Genomic DNA, 13,909 nt, shown 5'->3' with positions numbered 1-13,909 from the left:
AATTGGGGAATTCAGGCCTACAGAGGTTGTAGTGTTATTGGCTGGGTTCATCTGGCATTTGTCTAGATTCAACATCATGGGAGAGCGTCCATCAAGTTTCATGAGTCTTTTAATTAGAATCGATACACCGAGGGTTGCAGCTGACACAAACCAATTCGAATGTGACATTAGTATGGGGCCAGAATAAAACTGCAATGACCTACCTTCCTTTTTAATAGCATCTTCAAATGTTTTCTCGGGTCAAGCATGGTTTAAAAACTAGTCCATATAGCCTTCTTTCAAAAAGGCTTGCACAAGTATAAAAATCAACAAGCCAAAATAACTTGCTTGCTAAAAAAAATAAAAAATAAATCCTCGGACATGATTGCTGTACATTCTAAGGGAATTAAAGCCCTCCTTATGATTTCATGATACACACTCACAAATCAAAGCCCGATTTGATGGCCAAGTTCATTTCTTTCGGTGCTGATTATCACCTTAAAAATCACATTAACATGATCATGATGATACTTTTCTGTCAATTTATCCCCAACCAAAAGTGTGACATGATATAAACTCTGTGGTACAAAAACTGTTTGATTTCGAGTGTAAAAACTGGAAATGCTTGTTGTGTTAGTGTGTATTTGCCAGAGTTATTTACCTTCTTTCCGGTAGAGTTCCGCCTTCTTTTTGCCAGCTGATACTAGGCGGGGGTTCTCCCTGAGCATTGCAATCTATCGTCACAGTTTCTCCGGGCAGGGCAGTGATGTCTTCTGGTTGCGTCAAAATTGTAGGTCTCTCTGGAATTGAAAACATGTGTACTAATAATAATAAATTACACTTACATAGTGCTTAATACAGCGTTTCAAAGTGCTTTACAAAGTAGGAAAGAGACAAAGGAATCCAAGGGGGGAAAAAAAACTAGGAATCAAACAGAAATGTTTTAAGTTGTCTTTTGAAAATAAAAAGGGAGGGAGAGTCACGAATGTGAAATGGGAGTTTGTTCCAAAGAGAGGGCGCAGTGACAGAAAAGGCACGACCGCCATAACAAGTGCAGGTACGTGGACCAAGAGTTAAAATTGCAAATTCGCATGATAGGAAGAGCAAAGCGTAACTGTAGTTGACCGATGCAAAGGAGTAAGAAGGTCAGTAATATATTGAGGGGCAAGCCCGTTGATCGCTTTGTAGGTGAGAAGTAGGATCTTAAACTGGATGCGCTGAGAGATTGGAAGCCAATGCAATGAACGGAGTACATTGCTTATTACTTAACTTACTACTTCAAGAAACAAATGTCATATATTATTGAGGCAAAGGTCCAGAAGACTAATGGTATGATGGACTCTCTACAATAAGCCACTCACATGCTCTATTAACAGTCTGGCTACAAATTACTACCTTTTCTTTGTGAAATTTAATTAATAACTTGACTTTAATAATACCAAAAGTTCACTCTTCAACAAACCTCCAACAATGAAAATCAATCTTGGCCGAGTTTCTTTTTCATAATAAGATGAATCCTGGTTAAAGAAAAATGGAACTTTCTGGGAGGTGCTAGGTCTGCATTAATTTTTTTATTTTTCTGTTTTAAGGTTTGTTCTACTTGTGCTCAGTAAAATGTTCCTTTTTTGCAATCCATCAAATGACTACGAGGAACAATACTAGACAAAAGCAACAGAAAAAAAAACCAGATCTATTCTGTGACTGGATTTAGGCAACTTCACAAAATCATGATTAAAAATGCAAAATGAAATTGTGTTTGCCTTCAGCCATATTGCTTCCAGACTTCGTTTTGTTTCAAATAATCATACACTGCTGTTTTTTATTATTCCATAAACCAATAACTTAATCGACCAGCATATTCATGTCTAATTAAAAACTGTCTCAGAGGCACATTAATTTTCTTCTTCTCAAGGAAAATGGGACAACTCTTTGTCTTGAACAAGTAACGCGATCCCATTTTCATCTTCAAAAAAATCTCGAGATAAACATTGTCTGAAATTTGTTTTTTCGTAAGAGAAACCGACGATAACAAATGATTAGAAATGATTCAGAGACCTGTATTATGATATTTTAATACCATATTTAACATTTAATAACGAAAGCCCTCATAAATCATAGGAAACTTGGAACTCCCAAGAGGATACCTGTGCAGAGAACATTAATGTAAGCCCACAGACGATTTTATCACCTTTCTGGCATGAGTAATCTACGAGACAAGGAACCAAGTGGACGAAACCGTTAATGTTTTAAAGTTGAAAAACTCAATCACCAACCGTGAGCAGACTGCATCAATCAAAGACTAGAAGTGAAATTAGTTGACTTTACAAGTGTTCATCATATAGGGTGTAAAACATGAGACATTCAAAGTCAAGAATAGCTTCGGGGGACAGACAGTTATTCTTAAAGGACCACTTCATTATTGATTCAGACTCATTTCTCTACAACAACAGAGATATACCTCCCTTCGTTGAACTGGTCACTATTTATTCCTTAACAAATATTTCAATGTGAAAATAGCAGGGATGAGCCTGGGGTAAAAAAAAAAAAATCACAAAATCATGGTATAGGCACCAGTTTGCCTATGCTACAGTGTGTTAGGATAATAGTTTTTGTCCCGGAGGTAGAAAAGAAATCACAGATATTCCGCGAATTCACGGCAAAAGCTCATGCCTGAAATAGTCCCTAATCAGCAATATGACAATCAAACAAAGTATTGTATCAAAAGTGTTTGTCTTTTTGCTGTCTACTAACAAACAGAAGAAATGTTGACATTTCTAACGTTGAGAAACTAAAGACGGAAAAAACTAAAGCTGGTTAACAAAGAAGATGCACACAAAAGATTTAACAGCTCGAGAGAAATTCCAGTCTGAGAACCATGAGAGATCGTCGAATGTAACGGTCGGAAATGTCTTTGTCGTTTACATGATTTTTGCAAATGGTGTGAGAATAAAACATGAGAGTTCCTTTAAAGAATGATGGGCCTTGGAATCATTTGCCCGAAGCTGTCATCGTCAACAACTCTGAGATCTAAATGGGTAGTCGTCCACCTGGTTTATCTATCAGTCACTAATGTTACTCATTCTTATTATTATCAGTCATGAGTTCAGGTAGGTGCCAATCAGCTCAATCAGTCTGCTTCGGTGAACACACATTGGACGATTCCGTTTATCCGCTACCATAATTTTAAGTCAACAGAAGTGAGGTGTCTTTGTGCCAGTTACTCCGAGATGCAAATGGGGGAATTTCTCATTATGGACTACTACTCCAGGCATTGATGTCTAAGGCAGTTAGTTCTAACCAGGTGTGATTAATTCCTGAGATCCACGGACATTATTTCTGTCCAGTAGATCCTGATTCTGAACAAAGGATTTGAACATTCTCCTCTGTATGAGGAAGACATAGACGAACGAGATATAACGGACGGACGGAAAACGGAAGCAATTTAGCGAGTCAAGACTCGACTCAGAGAATCGCAAAATTAAATAAAATGTACATCAGACAGTAACATTTGATCCAGTTTGTTTAGATATAGAGATATAAAAAGAGATATACATAGAGATATATATAGAGATATATATAGAGATATACATAGAGATATATATAGAGATATATATAGAGATATACATAGAGATATATATAGAGATATACATAGAGATATACATAGAGATATACATAGAGATATACATAGAGATATATATAGAGATATATATAGAGATATACATAGAGATATACATAGAGATATACATAGAGATATACATAGAGATATATATAGAGATATATATAGAGATATACATAGAGATATATATAGAGATATATATAGAGATATACATAGAGATATATATAGAGATATACATAGAGATATAAATAGATCTATATACATAGATATACATATTGCTTTCCACACTAAAGAGAGATAATCTATTGAGGCCTCTCAATCAAAGATATCGATGATGGTTCTAAAAAAGAAATGTGAAATCATTGTTTTAAAATGTTAGGCCGTTCTGAAACCCATTGCCTGTTTTGTTCCAGACAGAATACTTGTTCAAGCATTTTAGACAGAACACTAAATTTGCTCAGGTAAAACATTTTCATCCTTTTGCTTTTAACAATTACAGTCATACTGCATATTTTTCAACATAAAAAAAAAGCTTCACAGCTAGAAAAGCTCAAGTTTCTAAAAGACATCTACAAGAAAGGAAATCCCTTTGAAGAAAAGGAAATCCCTGAGTGCTTTGAAATAAAGAGAGGTATAAAAACAGCCCTTTATAATATTTTGGGTTTTACTTTCTATATCAACACTCTCTTGGGAATGATGAGGATAAAAAATCCGTGTATTTGAATTGATAAGCTTTCGAGCTGAGAGCGGTTCTGTGAATTTTGTTCAGTGTTGTACGATAGTGCCCCACATTAAGAGAGAGAGAGAGAGAGAGAGACAGAGAACAAGATACACAAAATTATTCAAGTTTTTGCATCTGTATTTTGTTATTATTATATTGCATTAAGCATTGAGTTAAATGAATTTGTTCTGGGTGAGTAAAGACTGTTTGAATTACGATGGATTAAAACAAAGCTGCCTCTAATAGACAGAACTTGAGGACCCGATTGAAAGGCAAATCATAATGAATATGATTCTGGTGACTACAAATAACTGTTCGTTTCCCAACCAGCCTCTACACAGCATATTGGGAAATTATATAGAGGAAGTCTGTTCATGTATGATTAAACACAACCCATGTCTTCCACCCAGTGACCAGCCAATCAGATTCTAGCGACCAGGTGTTTTCAACCCTTGTATTTCAAACTTTCATTTCTTTGGCTAACAGAAATGAAAATTCTATCAAAATATGTCAGAATAATTCAATTTGACAGAGAGAGAGGCACTGCTTCAGAATGCCAGTAATATTTTCAATTCACAATGTCAGATAGTAATTAGCAAAAGAGAAAAATTGCAGAAGGGAGATTTAAAACACAAGGGGCTATAGTAGCACTTGGACTCAAACTTATCTTAGATTCAGGGTGTTTGAGAACAAGTGAGTTTATCATTATTTTATATCCTCTCCATTTGAAAGTGGCATATTTTTGTTGGTCTTTTTTATTTTAAAGACATTGTTTTAATTGCTTACTAATGTAATATTTTTAGCATACAAGATAGAAAGGCTGGATAATTTACAAAGTCACTCTTTATATACTGTATGTTGGTCTATAAATAATACCGCTTCAATCTAAGAGGGTGTGTGTACATATTATCCAAACCATTGCATATTCCAAACCCTTTCTCATCCAAACTTCCACACAGTGAACTACTGAAGCCAAGAAATCCAAGAAATCTGCAAAGTGTCTGTGGTGCTTCCCCCTTGACCTCCCAGGGGCCCAAAAGCAGGCGACTGCACCTCCATGCCAAGAAGTCTGCAAACCGTTTGTGGTGCTTCCCCCTTGACCTCCCAGGGGCCCAAAAGCAGGCCACTGCACCTCCATGCCAAGAAATCTGCCAATCTTCTGTGGTGCTTCCCCCTTGACCTACCCCAGGGCCCAATGCAGGCCCCTGCACCTCCATGCCAAGAAATCTGCCAACCTTCTGTGATGCTTCCCCCTTGACTTCCCCAGGGCCCAAAAGCAGGCCCCTGCACCTCCATGCCAAGAAATCTGCCAATCTTCTGTGGTGCTTTCCCCTTGACCTCCCCAGGGGCCCAAAAGCAGGCCACTGCACCTCCATGCCAAGAAATCATTATTGTATAGACTGTCCAAATGCAGGAGTCCAAAATTTTAGACCACTAATTGAAAATATAAAGCAATATTGCCCTATAGAAAGCATGTTAAAACTGTTGGTTGGTGCTTTAATCTATCCACAAAAAAAAGTCTAAAAGGAAAAAATAATTGAATGTTTGGTGCAGAGGATGTGGATACTGTATTTGTTTAGTTTATTCAGGTAAAAAAAATGAAAAAACAGTAAATTTTCCAGTAGTGCTGTTTTTCTAGGGTTAAGTACAAATTCTATTTCATTTGAGGTCAATCAGGAATGACCTCTGTTCAGATATCTTATGTCATACTTTTTCATTCTTTCTTACTTTGTGAGAGTAATTTCCTATATCTTACTCAACTTTACCAATCTTACATAGAAAATGTTCCATAAATTTCCTTTTACCATATTAGTTGCTCTAATGAATAATCAAAATCAACATTTTGCTTTGAATGAATACATTTCAAGTTGGATGGCTTATCCCATTGAACATTTGAAGAAAAACTGTGATAGCTTTGAATGTTGTTTCATTGTAGCAGCACAATTAATGAATATAATCAGTTTAAACAATTCAGCCTGTTAAGTAGAGAAGGTTTATGTTAAACCCTTATATTATGCTACAATATGCTTGTCAATGACATTATGGGTATCACTTTAGAATGTTCATATCTCAAGTCTCCCAAGAGCATGTGAACGTTTCTTGTGTTGTTTGCCTAACCATTTCATATTAACTTAGTAATTTGACAATATGAGTGAGTGGGTGGGTAACTTTTAATCAATGCCATTTTAATATATATTGAACGCATTCTTTCATTTTGAATGGAATATTTTGGAGATATTTCACAATAAAATAATACATGAATAAGGATCGGTTAAGTAATGAATGCATACACAATGTCTTTGACTGGTAATTCATTTCTATATTCATCCCATAGGAATTGTCCATATCAGTTTATCAGAACTATTGCCTGTAGCATAGATATGTCATCAATGCCAAAAACACTTACAATCTCAAAATTTGAGATACTTTTTCATTAAACTTAAATAATGACAACGGCTCAATTGAGTTTTAAATCAAGATTAATGACTTTTAAGCTCTATTCTCAGCCACTTGTCATGTAATAAAACTTGTGAAAGTATTATCAAAAAACAATCAATCTGGCATTATTTGCAAAAAAAAATCAAAAGATTGCATTCATACTTTTAACTACTGGTAGAACTATAAAACTATACGGAACTATTAAATCCCTGAATCATGGGCTGTAAAAAATCACTCATGCTATTGAACAGGATAAATGCTTTCACATATTAAAGGTGGGGAGTGTCCATAGACGTAACAGGTGATGTAAGCAAATTCTGCAATTTGCAAATGTCAATTGCCCTTTCTTTTCTTCTTTGAAGCTTAATGCAGTATAGCCAAGGTTTCTTTAATGATTTCCTCAGTAATCTCTATAAATATTGCTGGTTTCATAGCTAGACTTGTCTCTGCAGTCATATAAATCCAACCTTGCAGTGTTTATTATAATCAACACAAACATGGCCGTTGAATGGATAATCAGTAAACTAAACTGACCAGTAAACTGTTTATAGGTAGACCTCTCTATTGCTAATTTCATAAACATACATATTATAAGCTTAGGCTTTATTCTGTGTAATCTATTATTCAGTAGGCTACATTTTGAACTGAATCTTAAAGGCCATCTACATATTACATTGCAGTCACGTAGCTCAACTTTACATACTGTGTCATATCAATTACTACAAAATTGTTGATTAATCATATTAAAATAAAGCTTTCTTCATAATCAATTGGAAAATGTAATTACTTCTTAGTTTTAGCTTTATGGATTAAAAGTTGTGAGTGTGCCTTTGTTTGTCAATTACATCATTCTTTGACGAATGCTAGGTATATTTGGTAACACTTACAGCAAACAGGCAATCAAACCAAACTGCTGCTTTGAGTAATTCTTCTATCAATCCTTCATATGATACAGGGTTTATTAAGTCAGTAAGAAGCACTATTCTCTATGAACTTGTGGCTACCAATTAGCTGACTGATATCAGGTTACAGTAAAGTGTGTACATCTACTTGAGATGACTTTAGTTCACCAGTGTTGACCATTTTACAGATGTTTTACAAATTCACGGAAATACGTCACAAATATCTCCCTGTGGAATCACAAAACCCGCTGATCTTCACAGGTCCAATCGTTAGCAGTCTGCATAAATTACTATTGAACAACTGATACACAAACAGGCAATAAGATATAACTTTAAAGTCTAACTAACATTGAAAGAAAACATCAGAAGTTTTACTAAACGGAAAAACATGATTTTGTGCTTAAGAATGTAAATTATGTTAATGGATCTTCCTGACAAATTGAATGTGTTTGAACACTTGCAGTATTGTGTGATCATCTTATAAATTAATTATCAATTTAAATCATGGCTTTGTACATTCGAGCCCAAAACAAGTAAATAATTCTGTGTTTTTCCTTTATATTCTTGAAATTGACAGCCACTTTAACCACTTTATTTTAAGTATGATACTGGAAATCATGAAAACAAAAGAATTTTACAGTTATATTATTTTATCTCTTGGTTTTATGCAAATTACCTTGCTTTGTGGTGTCAGCACATTAATTGCCAACACACAAATTTTAGAGCTGTGTCAAATTTAGAGTTTAAGAAGCTGTTCAAGACTAATTAACACCACAAACTTAATTTGTTTCATCTAGGCTTGAACAGCACTGGATGTATGCATGTTTTAAACATGATAGAACTAGGAAATATTGTCTGAAATAACAGGAAAGAGTGTACGTGCTCTTTGGCAAAGAGATGAGGCCTCTTTAACACGGTTCGTTCTCTAACTTGAATAACATTTTCTTCCTGACTAAAACAAACCCCTGGAGTTATGTCTACTGACAAGCTTGTTTGAAGTATCCAAAATTTGATACTAGTGGACATGAAATTTGAGCTTCACAGAACGATGATTTGCCATGCACCACTGATAACGAGTAATTTAAATTCATTGTTTTTCAGAGTACTCTGTATCTTCTCTAGAAGTCCTCTCAAGGGCTGTACATGTCTGATAGTTCAATGTTTTCTTGAACTGAAGTTCACTTTTGAGGTTGTTTTTGGTAGGGGATAAGGTATAAGTTAGGAGGTCACAATTTTCCAAACTTTGTGGAATAGTACAACGACCAATTTGATGAGTTAGTTATGTAAATCCATGGGTTATATACTTTACATTTGTCTGGTAAAATTGTGATATCAATGTTCACATACTGTAAGTCAATTGGAAATGAAGGGCTGGCACAGAAGACCACCTACTGGTGGTTTTACTGTCACAGGTAACATTACAAAAGGGTGTAGGGTGCTTGGGGAGGGGGGGGGGGGTACTTTGATATCAACTGGGGATGCAGGCCACAAAGAGAGGGGAGCCTTGGTGTTCCAGCGCGGGATAAGCCCCAAAACCTGCAGCATTTTGAGCATTTTCTCGTAGTGATTTTCAAGCACGAATCTACATGCCAGAAATTATTGATAGTCACTCTAACATTAATGAGGTAGCACCTTGTTGTTTTAGCAGTTTTACCTTGTTTGTTTACCCAGGATAAATACAACATGAGTATGATACATGGCAACCTTCTTGTAGTTTCTATACCTTCACTCTAGGTTTACAGTTGAAAGGTAGATAACTTTAGAATACTGACCATGGATATCAACTCTTGCCGAAGAGCTGGTTTCACTTCCAATGACATCTATTGTAGCCACACATCTGTAGTTGCCTTCATCGCCTGTAACAACCTGAGGGATAAGCAGTAGTGGAAGGATTAGCAGGGATTAGCAGGGATAATGAAAAAAAGAGGTGCAAAATACAACATTATCTTATCCTCCAAGTTAGAAGAACAAATATATGTATAAAAAAAATCAAACAGCAAGCATGATCAAACAAAACATACATAACCTAAAGGTTAGTTAATTAACTTAGAATTGTATATAAGATCCTCCTGCAAGCAGGAACTCGCGAAGAAGCCTCATAGGCTTATCAAAGATGTAAATTTGTTTGAATTGAATTGAAGATGTAAATTTGTCCTGTATTAATTACTTCTCTCTTTTATTGGCTCATTTGAAATTTATACAAATAGACATGATAATTTTTGTGAGTTCTTTAGTATTACAATACAACTCAATCATATTAATAACTTGCTTGCTTTTGAAGGTACTGGTTGGGACAGTAATAGAACAGACAAAAGTCTTAATTTTAGTGACTGTATTAAATGGACAATCAAATTTAGCAAGCAATTAACAAACTGTTAGTAACACACTGTACGTACAGATCAGAACAGATGAATAATTAAAACAGTGAAGAAGCAATTAATGAATGAAATAGAACTATAACTTACCGGAGAGATCATCAAGTTACCATCTGGTAGAATTCTGACCCTTTCTTCGTCCGGCTGGATGGTCCGTCCATTTTTCTCCCACGTAATGATCGGATTGGGGTTTGATTTTGGGGGTTGGCATTCTAGTACCAGCGGTGTACCCACTACTGCATCAGCATTGGAGGGTTCCACTTTAAAGTCTTCTTTCAGAACTGATAATAAATAAACCAAGAATAAACAAATATTTAAAAAACTGATGGTTAATTTATACAATATGATGTATACTCACTGTCCACCATAGTGTTTGTTAAACATTAAATAATCTCTCATAATGGTAAATAGAGACCTCTTATTTCTTACAATTGTGTGCTTCTTAGGACATGTATAGTGTAGTATAGTGTAGGAGATGCCAAAAGTGAATATTATAATGTACCCATTTACACAGAAAGACTTGGTTTTTGCAAAGTTGTAAAGTTTAATGACCTTACAATTCAGTAAACTCCTGTACTTTGTCTTATTTTAAAGTCCTCCATTCATCACCCCGGATGTTAGTTTTCGTGGACGGTGGACTCAAACATTTCATTTTTTCCCCTTTTTTTCAAAGTTTTCCTTTTGCAATTGATTATTGTTACTCTACAAAAATCCAAACATAATGCAACTTTAATATCTCATACTACAGAAATTATCAACTTTTCAAGGACATCTTAATACTTGACATTCATTTTCCCAAATATCCAATTCCAATCTACTTTTTATGGATTAGTAACGTTTGCCTCGCAGTATCCTGTCAGGCCATCACTGTTAGGTGGAAACTGTGGTTAATATTTTCCACGATATATATGCAATCCACATTTCAAGTTTAATTTCTTTCACATTTCTCTATAAAGACTGATAAGTATATTATTCTTCATTTTTTCTCTCTCTGCTGTCGTCTGATCAAATTTTGAGAGGCGATTCCTCGTCTCGAATTTGTAGAAATCAGATATTTACTAGAATTTAATCATATCGCTGAAGGAAAAGATGACAGAAAATTGAAAACTAATTTTGGTTAGATAATGGAATACTGTCACATAATCGGAGGCTGATTGACACGCATGGGTAACGGATAAGGAAGTCTCCGAGAACCACTGATGGCAAAATTTCTTGATTGGCTTTAAATATTCGCTTGATTTCTGTCAAATTCTAACTCGGTAAAACTACATCGTACCCTTCCGTATGGTGTTGATGGGGGTGATAAAACTAACAGAAACACTGAAGTAATATCATGGATTACATTATAGCTGATCAATCAGCTTATTTTTGATCACAGACATGTTTACTCATTTGAAGCCCATGTATGCTTGCCTGCTTAAACATTAACCAATGACAACAACACTGGTACATATTATACTTAACATTTGTGAGTTCAAGTAAATGTTATAGGTAGTTATGAAACATGGACGGAGAGTGTGCAGCATGGGTGTGGAGAAAACAATGGAAAGAGTATAGCAAAGTTTGGAGGGGGAGGGGGGAGGGGAGGGAGAGGGGGAGTGGGAAGGGGCGGGGAGGGGAGATAAAAGTGTATAGAGAATATACCTTTCTCTACTGTGACATTTGATAAAGAACAAAAGTAACTATTTAATGATTATATCGTCGAGTTCTTGACTACAAGAAACAACTTTAGGGGATTCTTCTATGTCGATAGCAGCAATTTTGATTGAACTTTCTTTAACTGGCAGGTGATATTGACACTTTTAATTTGTTTTATCCTCCAAAACTTTTGTTCAAGGTAAATGAAATTGATGATCTAAACATAAACTTGTCACTTTTTTTTTTACCTCAAAGAATTGCTAAATTTTGGTTGAAAAATGGAAATTGTGGTTTACGACAGCTGTCACAACAGACATCTTTGAAAACAACAACAGTACAGTAAGATTATTCACTAACTTCCGTTAGATTGCAATGACGGTCTAACTCAATGTGTGTTGAATCTTCACATTTCTTAGACATTTGCCAAACTCCCCACAATAATTGACTCACTGGTTTTTGAAGCTGGAATACTTCAGTAAAACTAGCAGTTGCCAGAGAGTTAAGTTAGGATGTCAGGCACTAAAATTTTAGACATCAAATTTTCATTCATTTCGATCGGTTTATTCGATACCCGTTTTTTCGTAAACTAACCGCCAGGAATCTTCCTAAGCCATATCAACAGGCGCATGATCGAGGCTCAAATTTCTCTCCTTGCATCCCTTCTAAAAATTCTCATCTCGGATATCGCTTAAGTACGGTTGACCTAAAACTGGAAAATATCGCGGGGGAATCGGTTTACTTGATTTCGCTCTTTGCCCGAAAGATGGAAGGCACTCCATGTCAATTATTGAATCAATATTCAGGTCTCATGTTTACTTTTCCGAGATTTTAATCAAGCACTTCTCCATCTTTCCTCTACATTCCTCCTTCATTTTACTCCCGTCTTGAGGGATCTCAGAAACATCCTCTTCCTTTTCCCGAGAAATAAGACCATTTTTTCCGATTCTATTTACTGCGATGGCTTGCCTGTTTCCTCTAGTGTCCATTATAGCGTTTCGGGAAGCAACAGGATGATAGCAATGGTGCAATAAAAAATATCCAGGTCATGATTATTTTCATAAATGCACGAGGAATCCTTTCCAAAATAGGCCATGAATATTTTCAAAAATCCAATAATCCAATTCAATCTTCTGCACTTCAAATGTGGGGATCGTTATTTTGCAAAGAAACGTAAACTTTAATCAGGTGTTTCGTGAGAATACATTTTTGGATACTGTAAAAATTGATTTAATATATCAAAGCAGAGATAAAAAATGATGAGAAAAGACATCTGAAGAAGCAAATAGAAGGATTTGTCATTTGAACATAAATTTAACTCTATATGGTAATTTAAAAGTATGAAATATTACAAACACAAATTGTAGTGGGAAAGAGTATTATTGTAACTCAGTGTACTTTGACTTGGAGGTGTTAGTAATAATATGGATGTCACGCATGTAAATTTAAATAATATCTTGTTTCATAACGGTCTATGTAAACCAAGAAAAGTATAGTTAAGTTGACAAGATTATAAATAGTATTTTTTGGCAGTTTTGCAAAAGCTCTACTGTAGGAAATTATTGTTGACAAGCTTTACAGCTGATTGATACAAAATGCAAAAATAAAAAAAAATAAAAATTTAGTTGCCCTTTTGACTGCAGGCCCCTATCAAATTTTCCTTACTATAGACTGAATTTTGTTCTTGAAGAGATACTAGGCCTCTAGCTGCCTGCAGTGTATCAGGTAGGTCGGTCCCTTGGTGATATCTCTTGGACGGTTGGCCCATGTCAACCTTGTCATTTTGAAAAGTACAAAAGCATGAAATGTAACAACGGTCATACAGCCAGAGCTGAAACATAAGCTCTAAACAAGAAGCCCAAACTGGGCACAAACAAATGCTTAATGTTTCACACCATGTGTGACATGCTTGACTTTTGAAATCTGTCCAACTCATACTTTTAGTTTTTCCTCTGGAGGTATTCAAGCTGACTTGTAAAAATCTTGAGTTTTCCTTTTCAAGGGGGTGGATAGGAAGCATGGATATGCAATAAGCATTCAAATATCACAGATATTTAAACTTTTCAGCTGCAGTTTTTTTATCCTCTTACCTCTCTCAGGAATAGGCCGATGTCAAATCAGTACACATTGGTTTGTCTTGTTATTGACAACTCACAACATGAGTGGTACTTTTCTGTCAAGACTTGAAAAAAAATCCACAATAAAAAAAAGTCACAGAGGAAATCTCAGCTGAGAATTACCA

At 35.4% G+C, this 13,909-nt stretch overlaps 1 protein-coding gene across 5 annotated transcripts in view; it reads right to left on the bottom strand.

Moving 5' to 3' along the window:
• LOC139977230 (uncharacterized) overlaps positions 1-13,909 on the bottom strand; it is a 188,221-nt gene that overhangs the window by 37,914 nt on the left and 136,398 nt on the right. For all 5 annotated transcript variants that reach the window (XM_071986467.1, XM_071986468.1, XM_071986471.1 and 2 more), the window contains exons 5-7: positions 10,123-10,313; positions 9,430-9,523; positions 641-779 (exon numbers count right to left, since the gene is read on the bottom strand). In XM_071986467.1, the coding sequence (XP_071842568.1) occupies positions 641-779; positions 9,430-9,523; positions 10,123-10,313 (424 nt within the window). The remainder of the gene's footprint in view (positions 1-640; positions 780-9,429; positions 9,524-10,122; positions 10,314-13,909) is intronic.

This window comes from Apostichopus japonicus, chromosome 12 (genome assembly GCF_037975245.1).
Source record: "Apostichopus japonicus isolate 1M-3 chromosome 12, ASM3797524v1, whole genome shotgun sequence".
Taxonomy (NCBI): Eukaryota; Metazoa; Echinodermata; class Holothuroidea; order Aspidochirotida; family Stichopodidae; genus Apostichopus; species Apostichopus japonicus.
This window is presented reverse-complemented; position numbering and strand designations above follow the sequence as displayed.